At 41.2% G+C, this 21,371-nt stretch overlaps 1 protein-coding gene across 1 annotated transcript; it reads left to right on the top strand.

Moving 5' to 3' along the window:
- The first annotated feature begins 293 nt into the window (after positions 1-293).
- acp5.S (acid phosphatase 5, tartrate resistant S homeolog) lies at positions 294-19,956 on the top strand. The gene is made up of 5 exons (NM_001091758.1): positions 294-355; positions 4,366-4,646; positions 5,072-5,199; positions 11,030-11,375; positions 18,818-19,956. Exons 2-5 carry the CDS (start codon positions 4,380-4,382, stop codon positions 19,055-19,057), a joined length of 981 nt encoding a protein of 326 aa, NP_001085227.1. The 5' UTR covers positions 294-355; positions 4,366-4,379; the 3' UTR covers positions 19,058-19,956.
- Positions 19,957-21,371: the final 1,415 nt, after the last annotated feature.

Genomic DNA, 21,371 nt, shown 5'->3' with positions numbered 1-21,371 from the left:
ATGGGTGCAGGGTGAGTGACTGAGTGCATGGGTGCAGGGTGAGTGGGTGCATGCATGGGTGCAGGGTGAGTGGGTACGTGCATGTGTGCAGGGTGAGTGCATGGGTGCAGGGCGAGTGCATGGGTGCAGGGTGAGTGCATGGGTGCAGGGTGAGTGGGTGCATGCATGGGTGCAGGGCGAGTGCATGGGTGCAGGATGGGTGCAGGCTGCTAGCAGGAAGTAGTGGTGTCAGCTCAGGGTGTGTAATTTGAGACAGGAGGGGTTTGAGTGCAGCCTTTGTGTGCAGGCTTGTACAAGAGCAAAGAGTTCAGTCTAAAACAACCCCACTCAAAGGAACTTCTCTGCTGGGAGGGAGGTAAGTATATTGTATGTATATATATGTTGTTTTCTGTTGCTTTTCACCCCAAAAATTGGCTTCTGGGGCATTTAATAGGGAGACTGCGCATGCTCAGCAATTTCAGGTTTGTGTCTCTGTTGTGCATCAGGGAAATTCCAAGGCCTGAGTGTGACTGTGAGCAGCTGGCTCTGTAACCCCACACTCATCCCCCTACTCACTGTATATTTTTGGTGTTACTGTTCCTTTAAGTCTGGTAGACAGAGTGCAGAGCTGTAATGGTAATAAGTTCTGTCTCACTTAGTACACAGGCGTCTGTATATAGAGAGATTTGGGAACACAGAGGTGTAGGTTAAGCAGGGTTATGGGCAATTACCTACATGTAAAGGTTGTACAAAGAAATCATATTCTCCCTGATGGATATGTCATTGCGAGTAACTCTCCCACAAGCGTTCATTACAAATAAATTGTTTATACGTTTTATGGCAATTGAAGGCAATTTTCTCGCTGTCCCCTTGCTATTCTCTGCACTGGTGATTCTGACACGTGAAACAATGTAGCAGAAACCAGACCTGTTGCTGCTGAGTCAGAACCAGAGAGCATGAAAGGGCAGACGCTGCTTTCAACATCAGTTATTGAAAGCCACCGAATGTATTTAACGAACGTATATAGGAAATGAGAATTGACATGTTATTTATTAGGCTAAAATATTGTGGGGGATTATATCCCCTTTAAGTGGGTTGCGTTGTTAGAGGTAATAGTGAAAGGGGTTGTTCACCTTTGAATTAACTATTAATATGATGAAGAGAGTGATATTCTGAGACAATTTGCAATTGGTTTTAATTTTTTATCATTTAGCTTTTTATTTAGCAGCTCTCCAATTTGCAATCGAGTTGCTAGGGTCCAAATGACCCTAGCAACCATGCATTTATTTAAATAAGAGACTGGAATATGAATAGGAGAGGCCTGAATAGAAAGACGAGTAATAAAAAGCAATAACAATAGATGTGTAGCCTTACAGAGCATTTGTTTTTTAGATGGGGTCAGTGACCCCATTCGAAAGCTGGAAAAAGGGAAACTTCTAAGCTACTTTTCAATTGGCCTTTGGTTTTTCTTTTTTATAGTTTTTGAATTTTTTGTCTTCTCCTTCTGACTCCGGGGGTCACTGACCCCGTCTAAAAACAAATGCTCTGTAAAGTGATGTGTTGTTTTTGCTACTTTTTATTATTCATCTTTTTATTTAGCCCCTCTTCTATTCATATTCCTGTCTCTTATTCAATCAATGCATGGTTGCTAGGGTAATTTGGACCCTGGCAAAATCATTTAAAGGGGGTTGTTCAGCTTAAAAATAACTGTTAGTATGATGTAGAGAGGGAAATTCTGAGACAATTTGCAATTGGTTTTCATTTTTTATTATTTCTGTTTTTTGAGTTATTTAGCTTTTTATTCAGCAGCTCTCCAGTTTGCCATTTCAGCTATCTGGTTGCTAGGGTCCATATTACTCTAGCAACCATGCAATGATTTGAATAAGAGACTGGAATAGCAATAAATATGCAGCCTTACAGAGCATTAGGCTTACGATGGGGTCAGTGACCCCCATTTGAAAGCTGGAAAGATTCAGAAGAAAAAAGGCAAATCATTTAAAAAAAACTATAAAAAAAAATAATGAAGAGCAATTGAAACATTGCTTAGAATTGGCCATTCTATAACATACTAAAAGTTGATGACCCAAGTAGGTGTGTATGGAATATAAGCCCCTGTGCAGAGGATCATGGGAATTAGTTGTGGCCTGTGAGGTGAATAGAGTGCAGTGTGGTGAGTGGATTGCTCCATTACACGGTGCAGGGTGAGCATGGGCAGCGCTATCACCACAGCACACACATTCCTCAGCAACCACAACATCAGCTTCTCCCTGGCTTTACGGCTAAATCAGAATCTTGATAAAGGAGAGTCAGTAACCGACAGATAAGAGCTCATGTGACTGAGGGGGAAGGGTGTCCTTTAGTTTGTGTGGAAGCCCTTTTAGTCCCCCAGCCCTCCCCTCTATGAAGCCTTGCAGGGTTCCATTGTCTGCCCTGTCACTCATAGGGAATCTTGTTGTGAATGGGGGGAAGCAGCAGCTGGGAACAGATTTCAGTGAGTTGATATAAATGGCGGGAGAGCCCATTGGCAGCCCCTTCCTCTACACACAAACTGCCACACTGGCATTGAAAGAATAGACACTGGCTGCCACATCTCACACACCTGCTCAGCTCCAGACCCAGAAATACCCCCTAAACAACCCTAACTCTAACTGTGGTACATTCCTGCAGCAGGCAAATGTGGCCATTATCTTAAAGGGGTAGTTCACCTTGAAGTTAATTTTTAGTATGTTATGGAATGCCCATTTCTAAGAACTTTTCCATCGGACTTCCTTATTTATTTGTTATAGTTTCTGAATTATTTGCCTTTTTCCAGCTTTCAGATTTGGGTCACTGACTCCATCCTACAAAAAAAGTGCTCTGTAAGGCTACAAATGTATTATTGTTACTTTTCATTGTTCATCTTTCTATTCAGGCCTCTCCTATTCATATTCCAGTCTCTTATTCAAATCAATCCATGGTTACTAGGGTAAAGTGGACCCTAGCAACCAGATAGCTGAAATTGCAAACTGGAGAGCTGCTGAATAAAAAGCTAAAATACCTCAAATAATAAATAATCCACAAATAATAAAAAGTGAAAACTAAATGTAAATTGTCTCAGAATATCACTCTCTACATTATACTAAAAGTTAATTTAAAGGTGGAGTTTGGTATAAATGGTTAAAGCGGCTCGGGTGGAGTCTGCAATCATTTGGGAGTGGCCAGGGTGGATCAGGAATACAGTCATGAATGGGTGGGGCATATTGTTTCCGCTGGGGCCCTGTTTTACTTTTTAGTTAGTATGGGATCCCTTGATCTGTACCATGCCTAGTGATGGGTGAGCTATGACCGCATATTTTTATATTATTATTATTTAGTCATAGTTACCTTGGACAACTGGTTCTTGCTGTCCCTGGGGAAACATGCAGTTGTCTTCTTCGATATGGAGGGTAGTAACTAATTTCACTGACCGAAAGATACGTTTGTATTATTTATTCTATTAATCGAGCATGGATAGCGTTTGCCTTGCAGCCCTGGAGTCATGAGTTTGATTCCGCCTTGGGCACTATCTGCAGAGTTTTTTTTTATATTTCACCCAGCCTCAACTACATGGGCTTCCTCTGGTTACTCTGAATGCAATAGGGATCTTAGACTGTAAGCTCCACTGATGGGAAAGGCATACCTCCGGGACTGTCCTGTTTTTCGCGGGACAGTCCCGATTTTGACAGCTCAGCCTTCAGACCTGGATTGTTACTGAAATGTCCCGACTTTCTCTTTGATCTCCTGCACTGAACAGCCAGAAAAAGATACAAAGTTTCTAAAACTCCCAATTTAGAGGAAGTAGAGAGGGAGAACACCATTAAAGGAGAAGGAAAGGCTAAAACTAAGTAAGCTTTATCAGAAAGGTCTATATAAATACACCAGTAACCCCTCAAAGTAATGCTGCTCTGAGTCCTCTGAAAGAAACACTGCATTTCTTTCCTCCTATTGTGTACTCATGGGCTTCTGTATCAGACTTCCTGTTTTCAGCTTAAATCTCATTCCCCTGGGCATGAGCATGCTCAGTTTGCTCCTCTCCCTCCCCTCCCTTCTCTGCTGCAGTATGAGCCCAGAGGTATAAGAGAGCAGGGAGAGACTCAGGCAGGAAGTGATGTCACACCAAGCTAATATGGCAGCTGCTATCCTAAACAAACTTTAGGAGCTTCTAGAGCTGTTTACTCAGGTATGTTAAAATATTTTACAGAATAAATATAGCATTCTAGCTTGCACTATTGCAGCTAATCTATTGGCAATAAAATGCCTCCGTAGCTTTCCTTCTCCTTTAAATGTCGGAAGGAAATGTATTTAATGGGATTTGTTTTCCATGACCAATATATCCATTTGAATGTATGTCTCATCTGTCTCACCTAGGTTCCTTCATCAGAATGGATATTGTACTGCTCCTCTTTCTCTCATCCCTCCTCCCTGGGATCTGCACTTACGCGGTCCCCCGTAAGGACCCCACTCTACGCTTTGTGGCTCTCGGAGACTGGGGGGGGCTGCCGCTTCCCCCCTATACTACAAGACAGCAGGAGCTGGTGGCTGAAGAGATGGGCAAAACAGTGGCCAAACTGGGCGCAGACTTTATTCTGTCTTTGGGTGACAATTTCTACTACGACGGCGTCACCGATGTGTCAGACCCCAGATTTAAGGTATTAGTTACTATGAAAGGTGTATTCTCCTGACACGTTGCCATGGCACAGCACCAGTTGGGAGGTATGATACCACTAAATACATTTTCCTGAACTTGGGCCTGTTACTGTCCCGACCCTCTCCTGTACCCACCTCCCCGCACGGTGGCATCCAGGACCGAGCGCTGAGCACGTGTTCTCCCTTTTAAACCTTTAAACATTGCCACCTACTGGGCACCCTTGAATTACAATGGACCTTGGAAAAGGGACATAACTGCCTGGGTGAATCAACTTAGGTGTCCAAATACAGGAGAAACTGCGTAAATGAGTAAAACAGACCTAAACCTCCGGGTCTCTACACTGGTACAGTTAAGGAAGTGGTAGTGCCAATAGCAGCAGTGATATACACCAATATTTCTGCTTTCTTACCCTTGTTCCTCTTTCAGATCACTTTCGAGTCGGTGTACAGCTCCGAGTCCCTCATCAAACACCCTTGGTATATACTGGCGGGAAATCACGATCACAAAGGGAATGTGTCTGCGCAGATTGCTTACACCAACGTCTCCACTCGATGGTAATGCTGAAAATTTGTATTCATTGTATCCTAAAAGGAAAAAAAAAGACAGTATTCTGATGAAAATAACAGGGAATTCCCAGCCAGTAGATAAAACGTTACCAACTGGAGTGATGTGCCAATTTTTTTGTCTAAAAACAGTTTCTCTCCTTAAAGGGATTGATCACCTTTTAAGCAAACTTTTAGTATGAAATAGAGAGGGATATTCTGAGACAATTTGCTATTGGCTTTCATTTCTTATTAATTGTGGTTTTTGAGTTATTTACCTTTTTATTCAGCAGCTCTCCAGTTTGTAATTTCAGCCGTTTGATTGCTAGGGTCTAAATAACTGTAGCAACCATGCAGTGATATGGATAAGAGAATATGAATTGGAGAGGCCTGAATGCAAAGATGATTAATAAACAGTATCAATAACAATATATTAGTAACCTTAAAGAGCATTTGTTTGCCGATGGGGTCATTTGAAAGCTGGAAAGAGTCAGGAGAAGAAGAAGAAGGCAAATCATTCAGAAACTATAAAAAATAATGAAGGCCAGTTGAAAAGTTGCTTAGATTTATACATTCTATAACATACTAAAAGATAACATAAAAGTAAACCACAGCTTTAACATGGAAGTCGCAGAGTTACATAATAACGTTGGGTTGAAAAAGGACCAAAAGGTCCATCAAGTTCAACCCCTCCAAATGAGTGCCAAATCAGTGCCTATGATTACGTATCCTTTGATACGAAACGCGTTAGGACGCTACTTTTAACATGATGGAATAAAGCTACAACTTTTACCTCAATTTGTCACGGCTGCAGGAGTGCGTGTATATTTATTTTTGAAGATTGGTTTCCCCTCCAAATGAACCTTGGTGTACATTTACACATATTTATACTGACCTATCTATACACTCAGAGATATATATATATATATAACTATATACCAATATCTGTACCTGTATAGGATCAGATATCCAGAAACCCATTATCTAGAAAAGCTCTGGATTACAGAAAGGCCTTCTCCAAAAGACTCCATTTTATTCAAATAATCCAAATTTTATAAATGATTTCCTTTTTTTCTGTGTAATAATAAAAAGTATATTGTACTTGATCCCAACTAAGATATAATTAATCCTTACTGGAGGCAAAACCAGCCTATTGGGTTTATTTCATGTTAAAATGATTTTCTAGTAGACTTAAGGTATGAAGATCCAAATTGCAGAAAGATCCGTTATCCAGAAAGCCCCGGGTCCCGATGCATTCTGGATAACCAGTCATTATATCCTTGGATATTATTGACATTTAGTCAATGTAAAGGTAAAAGTGGAATCCCATATATTGGGAGGTGCAAGGATATATAATGCGCGCGTATATATATATATATATATATATATATATAATATATATATATATATATATATATATATATATATATATATATTATAATATATTTTAAAGGTGAGTCTGTGTGTATTGGCAGGTGTAACTAAAGCTGTATCTGTAGATTCCTGGTTGTATTTGGTGTTTGGAAACATTCTGCTGAGCTCACCATGGACTTTGAGCCTGTTATTGTTTCAGCCACACGTGATCCATGTTTGTGATATGTTTGAGTTTCCTCGGGGTATATTTGTGCCTTTCCTTGAAGGGTTTGGCCTTGTATTGCTGCTTGTGTCTATATATAAACACAGTCTTGGGCTTCCCAGGTATTTGTGCTCCTCACCTGCCCGTGGGCATCACAGATACTGTAGGAAGGAACAGGTCAGACTGTGATTTTCAAGCTGAGTTGGAATCTCCCAGCATGCTGTGGGTTTTATTCAGCAGTTGTGCCACTGTATATAGTGAATAAAGTACCCCCTCTTGTAAAATATAAGGATATTATAAGTTACAGAGGAGTTTCATGACCATATAAAAACACGAGGCCGAAGGCCAAGTGTTTTTATACAGGTCATGGAACTCCAAGGTAACTTCTAATATCCTCATATTTTACAACTGGAGGTACTTTATTTATTATAATACACAAGTTTCAGTGAGTCATGTGACAGAAATGACATCAGAATTCACCGTTTATAAGGATATAATTCACAAGATATTCATGGCTTTTGTGTATTATAAGAAAGATACACTATAGATAACTGATAACCTCTGCTGTTTTAGCTGGAGATCCAGGTACAACGGCAATCTAGGGTGTCATACAAATTCCCATGGCAAAGACCTACAGCATAAATGTAGAGCCTGGGGTGAGGTGCATCCTGGTTTATAAAGATCCACACAATAAGTCTTATACCCCTAAACTGGGTCCCCCTCATGCTAGTTAGGTAATTTATTAAAGGAGAAGGAAAGTCGTCTTGCACTTGGGGGTGCCAAATGTTAGGCAGCCCCAAGTGAATGTATTTACTTACCTGAAACCCCGGGCCAGTGCTCCTATCAGCAGAAAACTACACTGGCCCTGGGTTTCAGGTAAGTAAATACAATCACTTGGGAGTGCCTAACATTTGGCACCCCCAAGTGCAAGACGACTTTCCCTTCTTTAAAGACCAAATGCTAAAAACTTGAAAAATTAGGCTTTTTTGTACTATAAAATACTAATCATTATTGAAAAAAATACTCATTTTTTGGTATTTATTATACCCCGAGTCCGAATCTGAAAATCCGGCATCTCAGGCCTGCCGAGGCTGTCTATAAGTCAATGGAAGAAGTCCTGAAGATATCCTGATCTGCTCTGGGTTTCCTACAATAATACGAAAAATTAATACTATTCGAATGTTCGTACGATTTTCACAATTTTTTTGCGTTTTTTTCCTGCATTGGAATTTTTCATGAAAATGTATTGATAAAGAAAGGGGAAATAACCTGTGTGGATTAGGTCGGAGTAGATTTCAGAAAGATTTTTATATTATCGGATTTTGATAAACAACCCCCTTATTCCTTTTTCTTTTTGCTTTTGCTTCGATTCAGGCACAAAACCTTATCACTCAAACAGTGTTGGACTGGCCCACCGGGATACCAGAGAAAACTCCCGTGGGCCCAGGTGTCAGTGGCCCCTCATGCTGCTAAACATTTGGCATATTTCATGGCCATTTCCTATTTCTATGAGAGCAAAGAGGCTACAAAATAAATGGAATGATAGATTCTAGTATGTAAAGAAAAGAGACTAGGATACTAGAGGTTGAGTGAGGAGAGGGAGAATAATAATACTGAGAGTGAGACCCTGGTCTAAGGTTTTTGGGTGGGCCCCTGGTGTCCCAGTCCGACACCACACTCGAAGATTGCAATTTGTAATAAGAGTAGGCAGTGCCCCAGGCTGCAAAGCAATTTCAGGGTGGACCCTCTAGAACAGTGATCCCCAACCAGTAGGCAACATGTTGCTCTCTGATCCCTTGGACGTTGCTCCCAGTGGCCTCAAAGCAGGTGCTTATTTTAAAATTCCAGCCTTGGAGGCAAGTTTTGGTGCATAAAAACAAGTGTACTGCCCAACAGAACCTCTTGAAGCCTATCAGTCCACATAGGGGCTAATAATAGCAAATCACAGCTCTTATTTGGCATCCCCAGGAACTTTTTTCATGCTTGTGTTGCTCCCCAAAAATGTGGCTCACGGCTAAAAAAGGTTGGGGACCCCTGCTCTAGAAGAAGGATTTATAAAGACCCTTCTAGCTTTGCAGATCACTGCCCTCAACCTGCACATATGATGTAACAATGACCATGTTAATGTTAAAGGGAATGTAGAAGCACTTCTTCTTGATCTTATACTTACTAATAGTACCAGGTCAATGCCATGGACTTTACACCATAATAGACAGCTTTGATGGGCTGATGGAAGCTGCTTCATCCAACACTGCTAAACCAGCACTGCACTGCAACCTAATTGGAAAGTCTTCTCACTGGTGAGGTATTCAGAAAAGATCCTGGCATTTCAAGTATGCATGGGGTCCAAACAATCCCAATGCCCAATAAATAATCAATGTCCATAGCATCTTACAGCAGTTCTCGGTCCTCCTGTCCAGGCTGTCAGACAAGTGGAGCATCTTAATCACTGGAGGAGCTGGCAAAGGCCACTTTTAAAAGGGGGGGTTCACCTTTAAATTAATATTTAGCGTGCTATATAATCGCTAATTCTAAGCAACTTTTCAATTGGCCTTCGTTGGTTCTTTTTATCATTTTCTAATTTGCCTTCTTCAAAACAACGAATGCTCTATTTCATTACTCGTCCTTCTATTCAGGCCTCTCCCATTCATATTCCTGTCTCTTATTCAAATCAATGCATGGTTGCTAGGGTAATCTGGACCCTAGCAACCAGATGACTGAAATTGCAAACTGGAGAGCTGCTAAATAACTCAAAAACCACAAATAATAAAAAATGAAAACCAATTGCAAATTGTCTCAGAATATTACTCTCTATATCAAACAAGTAGTTAATTTAAAGACGAACAACCACTTTAAAACCCCTTTTATTAATATTCATTTAAAAAAAAAAAAACTGCTAACATGTCCAGGAGAGGGTAAAGACGTTATTTTCATAACAATTCTCTTAGGATGGAAGCTGCTTCATTTGCTTCGGTTTTTATTAAATAAAATGTAATGTTCCTCTTTTTTGAAGTTTCTGTTGATACAAATTGGAAAGTAGATATAAAACATTGTTTTTCCATTTGATGCAGCAAAGAGTATAACATGACATAAACCTATTCCCAGCCTGCAGAACTGCTCTGAATATAAATATGTAGCTGTAAGGGTTGTGTAGCTTATTAATACAAAGCAACCCCCTGGGTACAAACAGTCCATAGAGTAACCAATCCCTGAACTTGTGAGTATTAATTGGATACAATACCAGGGCCCGGTAATGCTGAATGATTCTGCTGACAGAACAGAGAGAATCAGAATGATAATCCCTGGTTAAAAAAAAGTTGGTGTCCTATTCTTTCTTTCTGTACCATTCTTTGATGATGTATTACTACTTTCTATTCTATGATGGCTTATTACTCTGTTTTTAAAGGAAAACTAAAGCCTAACTAAAGAAGTAGGTAGAAATGTTCTACATTATGTTTTGTGATTCTGTACCAGCCCAAGGCAACCACAGCCCTTTAGCAGTAAATATCTGTGTCTCCAAAGATGCCCCAGTAGCTCCCCATCTTCTTTTCTGCTGATTCACTGCACATGCTCTGTGCTGCTGTCACTTACTGAGCTTAGGGACCCACTCACAATATACAGTACACATAGAATAGAAATGTCACAATATAAGGCTGATTAGTAATTAATACACATAATTACTACATGGCAGCACAGAAACCAGTGCAATTAGCATCAGAATTTAATAATCAGCAAACCTGTAGCATCAGCTTATATTACAGCCAGGGAAGCTCATTTTCTGCTGGATAATTAGTGACGAGCCCTAAGCTTAGCTTCTCAACAGCCAATCAGAGCCCACTGAGCATGTGAGTGTCACAGACACTTTCCAAGATGGTGACCCCCTGTGACAATTTTGAAGTCCTGGATCATTGCTGATATTGACAAGCTCAAACTTTAGCCTCGTGCAATAAGTTCACTATATAAAATATGCCATTTTTAGCCACATTAATTTTTTTAGGGTTTACTTCTCCTTTAACCCTGTCCTCTAGTTACCCAAATTAAAAAGAGATTTTTTTAAAAGCAAAAATCACAGCCCTTACATTAGCTATATTATTGCTGTATACACCCTAGCTAGGCAGGCTCTTTTTGTGTTGTCTCAAAGAATCGCTGGGTCAGAATGATCATGTTTGTCATGAAGCTTTTCTTTTAGGGATTCTTTTATAATACTACCTTGAGCCTGAGACTTGATAACTCAAGTTGTACCCATGTGTACTTTTTTCCCTACAGGAACTATCCTGATTACTACTATGATCTTGCCTTCACCATCCCTGGCAGCAACGTTACCGTGAGACTTCTGATGTTGGACACAGTCCAGCTGTGCGGCATTTCAGATGACTTCCATGATGGACAACCCCGTGGTCCGAACAATCTCAAAATGGCAGGGACCCAGCTGGAGTGGCTGGAAGAGAAGCTGCAGAGTGCCAAGGAGAATTACTTGCTGGTGGCTGGTCATTACCCCGTGTGGTCGGTGGCGGAACATGGGCCGACGCAATGCCTGATCCATACAGTAGAACCGTTGCTTAAGAAGTACGGGGTCACAGCCTACCTGTGTGGGCATGAACACAACATGCAGGTAATTTCTAATGGGAATTTGAAAGTTAAAGTGCTAACTAAAATAGGAAAAACAACACAGAGGCTTAGGACTATTTAAAGTGCAATAATTCCACCTTACAGTGTAAGAGACAGTAAAGTTATTTGAAAATGAGAACTGACAAGTCAGGTAGGTGCTTCCCACTATGTCAAATGTAGGTCAGCTCTATGCCATCCATTGAAAGCTTGTTGCCTTTGCTGCTGTAAGTTGATGTCATTGGGGGCACCATCAAGGGGTACTCATGTCAGGGGTCCCCCAGATGGAAAGAGTTATTTGTCTATTGCCAAAGAGGCAGGGCATGCTGAGAGTGGGCAGGGGTTGGGTGGATCATTTGACATAGGGAGTTGCTGGATTGGGCAGGAGCATGACCGTGTGCACCAGGGGCTTTTATTTTTTCATTGACGCCACATTCTACATTAAACTTGTTGGCATTGCCTACAACTCAGGGGACCCAAGTGACTAATAATCAGTGTCGGACTGGCCCGGCGCGGGGAAAAAACATGGTGGGCCCTAACGTTCACGGGCTCCCGCCGGGTTCAAACTCCCTCTCCCGGGATTGTACAAAAAAAAATAGTTTTTTCGGCTCCACGCAGCAACGTTCGCACATCACAATAGGGGGCAGGGGGGCCGGAGGAGGGCCCTGGACACCAGTTCCGGTGGGCCCCGGGCCCCCCAGTCCCACACTGCTAATAATCAGGGCACCCTGGTGGAACGGCCCTGCTGATGGCAGCCCTGGATATCATTACAGTGTGCCACTGGAAGTAGGGATGCACCAAATCCAGGATTCGGTTCGGGATTCGGCCGAATCCTTCTGCCAGGCCAAACCTAATCCTAATTTGCATATGCAAATTAGGGGCGGGAGGGAAATTGCGTGACTTTTTGTCACAAAACGAGGACGTGAAAAATGTTTCCCCCCTTCCCACCCCTAATTTGCATATGCAAATTAGGATTTGGTTCGGTATTCGGCCAAATCTTTTGAGAAGGATTCAGGGGTTTGGACGAATCCAAAATAGTGGATTTTGGTGCATCCCTATCTGGAAGTTAACAATGTCCAAACCTTATAAAAATAATTTGAGAAGTCCACATTTGAACATATACTTTCCATCTATTTGCATCCCTATTTAGGCAAACCAGTCCCAAACTTTAGACCCTCAGTTTAGGGCAGATCTGTGGTGTGTTTGGGGCAGATCAAGTATGTGGTTCTCTATTTCCCCGGTCACTGTGGCAGCCATCCCACTAAGGGTATTTTCCCACCCCCACACGCTGATAGGACAGAACCTCCAAAATCATCCAATGAGCCACCTACCTCTCCCTTATCCACCCTTTCTGCTCCCCTCCTATTGTCTTTTTTTCTGTCCTCGCAAGGCTGATAGGATGGATAAGCTTTTGGCTCGGTAACCTAGGAGGTATTATCAAGTTCCTAGAAGGGCTGAGTAATGCGTTTCTTCTTAGAAGACTCCTACCAGCCAAGGCAGTGCGCAGATCTGTGTGTTACACCAGGAGATTGCGCAAGCAGGAGGGAGTGACGTGCGCATACCTTAGGCGCCATCTTTCTTGTGGGCAACGGCCAATACGTCGGCGCACAATACACGCAGCTTCCTGTGCGCGCGAGCTTGTTTGCGCATAGGGAGAAACACGCTCAGACGCTGCAGGAGTGTTGGAGTTTCTTCCTAACAGGGGACAAGTGCCAGAAGTCCACCATTCGTCTTCCAGGACGCAATATTTCAGGTCAGCAATGGATTAATGAAGGTGCTTGGAGCACATATATGTAAAAGAATTATACAAATGTAATATCATTTGTTTTTAGCCTCAATCCAAGCATGGAATCCCAAATGCCTAGTAGCCCAGAAAATGCTGCCCATAGTATCAGGAGGTGAGCCATTTTGAGTAAAAGCTATATTTATTTTTATTTTTTATTGAAAAAAAAAAGGAGAAAATATATGGTTTTTTTTTGTTTGTTTTTTTCTATATCTCAGTGTGTCTTCACCTAAGAAAAGGACTAGTAAGGAGAAGAATAAGATCTGTGTAGCATGTGAAAACCCAGCGCAGAAACACTCAAAATTATGTGAGAGATGTTCTAGAAGATTAGCGGGTGATGCTGCAGCTGACACTTCAGAAGTTATGAAGTGGATCAAAGAAGCAGTAGCAGAAGGGGTTAGAGCTGCCTCAAAAAGATCTAGGACCGAGATGGAGCCGGAACCATTTGTGAACACTCAAAGTGAACATAGCCAAAGTCTTAGTGGAATGATATCGGACATTTCAGATGAAGAAGATTTCAGAGAGGAATCTGTAGGAGGTTCTTTTGATTTAAGTGGTGTAGAACCATTAATTAAAGCTGTTAGGGAACAGTTAAATTTACCTGAAACAGCAGAAGCACAAACTTCTACATTTAACCCGTTTAAGTCACTTAAAAGGGAGCGAACTACTTTTCCAATCCACGAAATCATTAAGGATGTGGTGGTAAGAGAGTGGGAAATGACAGAAGGAAAATATCCTGTTCCCACAAGGCTTCATAAGATGTATCCATTTCCAGGTGATGAAGAACAGGTTCTGGATAAACCACCGAAGGTGGATGCGGCGGTAGCTCGTCTATCTAGAAAAACAGCACTACCGGTGGATGATGTAGTATCCTTCGTTAATCCGATGGATAGAAAGATGGAGGCATCGCTAAAAAAACTCACATGTCAATTGGAGCCACAATAAAGCCAGCATTAGCTTTAACCTCAGTATCCAGAGCTCTACAGGGTTGGATACAAAATGTGGAATCAGCACTAAAAGGTGGGGTAAGCAGAACAAAGATTCTAGATTCTTTATCGGAAGTAAAATTAGCAGCAGATTTCATTACAGAATCCTCACTAGATCTAGTGAAATCTTCATCCAGGTCAATGGCCCTATCTGTAGCGGCAAGAAGAGCTCTATGGCTTAGGGCATGGAATGCAGACAAGGCTTCTAAAACGAGCCTTTGCAATCTGCCTTTTGAAGGTTCCATGTTGTTTGGGACAAAACTGGAAGAAATAATAAAAAGAGTCACAGGAGGTAAAAGCGTTTTCCTGCCTCAGGAAAGGGCACCTGTAAGAAATTTTGAAGCAGGAATAGAAAGAAATTCCTTTCGAGACAGAAAATTCTTCAGAGACAGACGACAGTATAGAGATACAAGACAAAACACAAAGACCAATTATTGGAGAGGAGGTCAGAGTGCAAGTGTCAAGACTCAAGGGAACAGAGGTAATCCTAAACAGTGCAAAAAGTGGTACTGAGATAGAGGCAGTCCAGTCCTCACCAATACCCAGAAGATTAGAAAGATTTTTAGGGGTCTGGACAAAGTCAGTGAAAGATCAATGGGTAATCCAAACTTTAAGAAGAGGATATCTTTTGGAACTCGAGACTTATCCAAAGGAGAGTTTGTTCCAATTGTCAAAAATTCCTGCTCAAATAGACAAACGAAAGCTGTTACTGAGTTACATTCGGCAAATGCTACAGGAGGGAGCCATTATTCCAGTACCAGAAGAGTACAGAGGGAAAGGTGTGTATTCAAAACTATTTCTACTGAAAAAGAAGACTGGAGATTTTCGCCCAGTGTTGGATTTAAGACCAATAAACTCATATTTAAAGATACAAAGATTCAAGATGGAGTCGATTCAGTCTATAATTACACAAATAGATCGAGGAGACTGGATGGTGTCATTAGACCTCAAGGATGCATATTTACACATACCAGTGGCTCACAGACATCAAAAGTTTCTAAGATTTGCGATAGAACAAAACAAGCATTTCCAATTCACATGCTTACCGTTCGGTCTTGCAACATCACCCCGGGTGTTCACGAAGATTTTGCAAACGCTAATTGCGGAAATAAGAAAGACAGGAGTTCAAATTTATCACTATTTGGACGATATACTCTTAAAGGCCAGAGATCCAAAGATTTTACAACAACACAAAGAATTTGTAGTACAGTTTCTTCAAGAACATGGATGGGAAATAAATCAGCAGAAAAGTCAATTGATTCCGGCTCAAGATCTGATTTATTTAGGAGCAAGGTTTCTAACGAAGCAGGCAGTAGTTACATTACCAGTACAAAAAAGGGAGAAGATAAAAGCTACAGTAAATCAATTGCTGAAGAAATCTACGAGAACGGCCAGAGAGATGAACAGTGCAATTGGACTTCTAAATTCGACAATACCCATGTTGAAATGGGCAAGATGGCACATAAGACCATTGCAGCAGTGCTTCCTACGGCAGTGGAGGAGATCAGAAGCAGATTGGGAACAGAAAATAATCTTGACCCAAGAAGTAAAGCAAGAATTGAGATGGTGGTTGTCAAACAAAAATTTAGACAGAGGGATATCGCTCAATCAGACACGTTGGACGATGTTGACGACAGATTCCAGCCCTCATGGCTGGGGAGCCCATGTGAATCAATTAATCCTTCAGGGCACCTGGAGGAAGGAAGAACAAACCTTAACAGCCAATGTGCTAGAACTCAGGGCAGTGTGGAAAGCGATACAACAACTTGGTCGCGAATTAACAGGAACAGCCCTGTTAGTCAAATCCGACAATCTAGCAGCAGTAATGTACATAAAGAAACAAGGGGGAACTCAAAGTACAAATCTGTTAAGGGAATTACAGCCTATTATGAATTGGGCAGAGACTCATTTGCAGAATTTAACAGCACTGCACATACCTGGGAAATGCAATCAAGTAGCGGACTTTTTAAGTCGAAAGTTGGTAAACAAACACGAGTGGGAATTGAACCAGGAAGTGTTTTACCAGATAACCAAAGTATGGGGTCAACCAGAGAAAGATCTAATGGCAGTATGGGGGAATCAGAAAGTGAAAAACTTTTACTCCCGTTTTCAATGTCATCAAGCGGAAGCGATAGATGCTCTGGATCAGGACTGGAGTCAGGGACTCTTGTACATATTCCCACCATTCCCTCTGATACAGAGGGTTCTGAAGAAAATCCAGAGGGAGAAAGCCAATATAATAGCAATTATTCCAGATTGGCCAAAGAGGGTATGGTACCCATTGTTGAAAAACATGGAAACAAACAGATCATTACCGCTATCCAACAGATCAGATCTTCTGTTACAGGGTCCGATCAAACATCCATGTCCTCAAGAGCTATCCCTAAAGGCCTGGAAATTGAAAGGAACAGGTTAAGGGAAGAAGGGTTTTCAGTGGCAGTAATAGACACTATGATAGCGGCTAGAAAACCCACAACAAATAAAACCTATGAAAGGGTGTGGAAAACCTTTGTATCTTGGTTACTTAAAAAAGGAGTCACTCCAGAAGAAGTAACGGTTTTTCATATACTTGACTTCCTTCAGGATGGATTGGAGAGTAATTTAAGTGTGAGGACCCTAAAATTGCAAACTTCAGCAATTTCGGCAGTAACAGGCGTTCAGTGGGCAAAGAACCCCAGAGTGATAAAATTTCTGACAGGAGCACTACATATTAAACCAACAGTGAGAGAGTTATCAGCAGTATGGAATCTACCACTGGTTTTGGGGAAATTAACAAACGCCCCTTTTGAACCAATAGAAACGGTGTCAGAAAGGATACTGACGTTAAAAACAGTCTTCTTGGTGGCAGTCACTTCGTCACGAAGAGTAAGTGACTTACAGGCACTTTCAGCAAAAGAGCCATATACAGTTATACAAGCAGATAAAATCTGTATGAGAACGGTACCAGAATTTTTACCTAAGGTGGTATCACAACAACACATGAATAAGGAAATTGTGTTGCCAGCTTTTTTTCAGAATCCTAATTCACAACAAGAAAGAGACTGGCATAATCTAGACATGGTCAGATGTTTGACGACGTATTTAAAGAGAACCAAGGAGTGGAGAAAAACAGATAAATTATTCGTTATCCCTACAGGAGGTAGGAAGGGACAAGCAGCAGCAACCTCGACAATAAGTAGATGGATTGTAAGCTGTATTAAAATGGCTTATGAGGAGAGCGGAAAATGCTTACCGAAAGGTGTAAAGGCACACTCTACAAGGGCAATCAGTGCTTCTTGGGCATTTCAGGCGGAAGTTCCAATGGGGGAAGTATGTCAAGCAGCAACTTGGAGTTCTGCAAATACCTTCCTTAAACATTATCATTTAGACGTTAAGTCTACTAATAAGGCAAATGTAGGCTTAAAAGTATTGGAGTCGGTTTGTAGCTCAAAATAAAAACATTCTTCCAAGCAGGAAAAGATTGAAGTTGTTATTAAAACCCTCCCTATGATATTGCTCAAGTACATCACCCTTAGTGGGATGGCTGCCACAGTGACCGGGGAAAAAGGAAAATTTAACTTCATACTTACCGAAATTTTCTTTTCCTGGTTACTGTGGGCAGCCATCACACTAAGCCCTCCCAAGGTACAGCTCGGACAAAAAGACAATAGGAGGGGAGCGGAAAGGGTGGATAAGGGAGAGGTAGGTGGCTCATTGGATGATTTTGGAGGTTCTGTCCTATCAGCGTGTGGGGGTGGGAAAATACCCTTAGTGTGATGGCTGCCCACAGTAACCAGGAAAAGAAAATTTCGGTAAGTATGAAGTTAAATTTTCCTTTATCCCAGTCCAATGGTTTAGCTACTTGCTCAACACTAGCAGCCAATATTACACCCTGTATGGACTTCTTTAAAGTATTCAAAGCATGTGATTATCATGAATTGAAATTAGAACTTTCTGCTCTCAACACGCCCATCCCTAAAGTGCGTTCCACAGACCAGCAGGAATAGAAGCTGCCATGTTGCATTATTTGTATTTTCTCTTCCTGCAGTAGGTGGAGTCAGTTTTTGATTGACCGTTAAGTCTAATACAACCTTTGGGGGGTTGCTAGAAGATATATTAGAGTTTACTCTTTAAATAACTGTCCCTGATGGAAATCCTATTTGCTGCATGCATTGTGTGTGCCAGACTCAGTTCTTTTATAAGCTTTTGTTTGTACTGGAGTTGGGTTATTTGAGTTAAACTCTAAACATCTACTAGGAAATGGAGCCCCCCTAAAAGACATATTAGACCTACCTGTCAATCAAAATCTGAGCCAGACCTCCGCATGAAGACATCATTGAGGGAGACAGGTTGCCAAGAGTGCGATTCTGAAGAACAACTTGATTATTTTATAAACAATACAGAATTTTGAATTGATTCTATTTAGAAAGTGCCTGGTTTTAGCGAGTTGAAGCTAACAGTATATTCAATTTTTATTTTTGTGATAGTTCCCCTTTAAGCTGAAAAAAGAATAGTGCCACTAGCTTGCACACACAATGCATTGGTCTCTCTGAGTAAATTTAAGTTTTTCCATCGAAAATGTCTCACTTTATGCAGTCTGACAAATGTCTCCAGTTTATTCTATATTTTGGTGCTTCATAAATGCTTGCCTAATAATAAAATGAACACTGCTTTATTATTTTTGTTGTGTTTGATTTCCAGTACCTCCAGGATGACCAGGGCATTGGCTACATATTAAGCGGGGCTGGAAACTTTATGGAGAATTCCCGAATTCACAAAGATGATGTCCCCAAAGGTTACCTGCAATTTTTTCAAGGTGATCCTGAAACGATGGGGGCTTTTGCCTACATAGAGATCACCCCTAAAGAAATGACCGTAACCTATGTACAGTCCAATGGCAAATGCCTCTTCCAGACCATGTTGTACCCTCGCACCTTTTAATTGGCGTCTGTGATGGTAGTGAACTGACTGTGACCAGGAGTTTTTATTAATGAATGGGTATGATGGGAAGAGGGATCATTTTATTCTAGATGACCGTTAGTCATGCCTGTGATTGCACTCACCAGTTTTTTTTAACGTGCCGGACAGGTTTTCTACAACCTCACACTGTGATGGGATCAGTCAGGTTCTCTAAAACTCAGGGACTAAGCGTAAATGCCAAAACATGATGCTTTGACCATTTATTTTGCACTTGTCAGTACTCATGGTCATATATTAGTAATACGTTTCCTGACAAGGATTATAACATTAAGAGACAGTAAAAGGGGCAGAACACCTGGATCCACTAGAATGGTCCGTTTAGTACAGATTATTTGGAAACCCTTTATCCAGAAAGCTCCAAATTACGGAATGGCTGTCTCCCATAGACGACATTTTAAAAATTCCTTTTTCTCTGAAATAATAAAACAGTAGCTTGTACTTGATCCAAACTAAAATATAATTAATCCTTATCCAAAACCAGTCTATTGGGTTTATTTAATGTTTACATGATTTTCTAGTAGATTTAAGGTATGAAGATCCAAATTACAGAAAGATCCGTTATCCGGAAAGCCCCAGTTTCCAAGCATTCTGGATAATAGGTCCCATACCTGTACTGGGGTGTACTTCATCTTTAAGGAGGCACTGGGAAAATGTATATGCATAATGCATGTTCTCTGACCCCAACTAGTAGCACAAGCCACTGGGTTGTTTCATGAATATACCTACTTCCAAGAGTATAGATCTGTTGGTTGCACTGACTTGATTGCACAGAGAAGCAGCAACACAAACTTAAATATCCCCAAACGTTACCATTTGTGAAACAGATCTATGAAGCATCTTATTAAAAAAAAAAAAAAAAAATACAAAGTTCCCTTTATGCATAATATAAAATGTAACACCTTTGCTTTTATGCCTACAGGAACTCTTCTCATCAGCAGTGGCCCTTTCATATATTATAATTATCATCAGTTGTATCTAATCCTTTTAATCAGTTTAACAGCAAGTTAATTCTCTGAATTTATGTGCTGTTGTTTTCTCTAATCGGGCAATTTTTAAGGGTAAAAAACTGAATCTGCTGAGTGATCATATGTCATTAGAGGTCCCCCTTGATACTGTCATGTGAAAACAAATCGGTTAATAGTGCTGCTCCAGCAGAATTCTGCACTGAAATCCATTTCTCAAAAGAGCAAACAGATTTTTTTTATATTCAATTTTGAAATCTGACATGGGGCTAGACATATTGTCAATTTCCCAGCTGCCCCCAGTCATGTGACTTGTGCTCTGATAAACTTCAGTCACTCTTTACTGCTGTACTGCAAGTTAAGGTGGCCATACACAGGCCGATAAAAGCTGCCGACAGACCGGGTCGGCAGCTTATTGGCCCGTGTATGGGGCCCCCCGACGGGCTTCGAAAGTCGGCCAGATCTCGATCGGATGGGACTAAAAATCCCGTCGGATCGCGGCCGCATCTGTTCATTGATGCGGTCCCGCGATCCGACCGCCCATTACTATTCGTAAGGATCCAATCGTTGGGCCCTAGGGCTCACGATCAGATCAGCCCTATATTACCCAACTCAAGGTGGGCATATCTGGGAGAGATCCGCTCATTTGGCGACATCGCCAAACAAGCAGATCTCTCCGTGTATGGCCACCTTTAGAGTGACATCACCCCCCCCTCCATTTTTCCCCCCAGCAGCCAAACAAAAGAACAATGGGAAGGTAACCAGATAGCAGTTCCCTAACACAAGATAACAGCTGCCTGGTAGATCTAAGAACAACACTCTATAGTAAAAACCCATGTCCCACTGAGACACATTCAGTTACATTGAGAAGGAAAAACACCAGCCTGCCAGAAAGCATTTCTCTCCTAAAGTGCAGGCACAAGTCACATGACTGGGGGCAGCTGGGAAATTAACAAAATGTCTAGCCGCATGTCAGATTTCAAAATTGAATATAAAAAAATCTGTTTGCTCTTTTGAGAAATGGATTTCAATGCAGAATTCTGCTGGAGTAGCACTATTAACTGATGTGTTTTGAAAAAAACATGTTTTCCGATGACAGGATCCCTTTAAGTGTTTTTATATAGATGTTTAAGAAGAAAAAGAAACATCCATTTAATGTTGTATTTTTGTATTGAACGTTAAAAAAAATTGTTGGTATTTTAATAAGGAAATAGAAAATGACATTGGAACTCTGAAGAGACAGAGTAAATACAGTTTAATTCTTATGTTATATACTCAGGTTTAGATGTTGCTGATCCTGTTCTCTTAAACTT

The sequence above is a fragment of the Xenopus laevis genome, chromosome 3S (assembly GCF_017654675.1).
Source record: "Xenopus laevis strain J_2021 chromosome 3S, Xenopus_laevis_v10.1, whole genome shotgun sequence".
Lineage (NCBI taxonomy): Eukaryota > Metazoa > Chordata > Amphibia > Anura > Pipidae > Xenopus > Xenopus laevis.
Note: the sequence above shows the minus strand (reverse complement) of the source record. Positions and strands in the feature narration are given on the sequence as shown.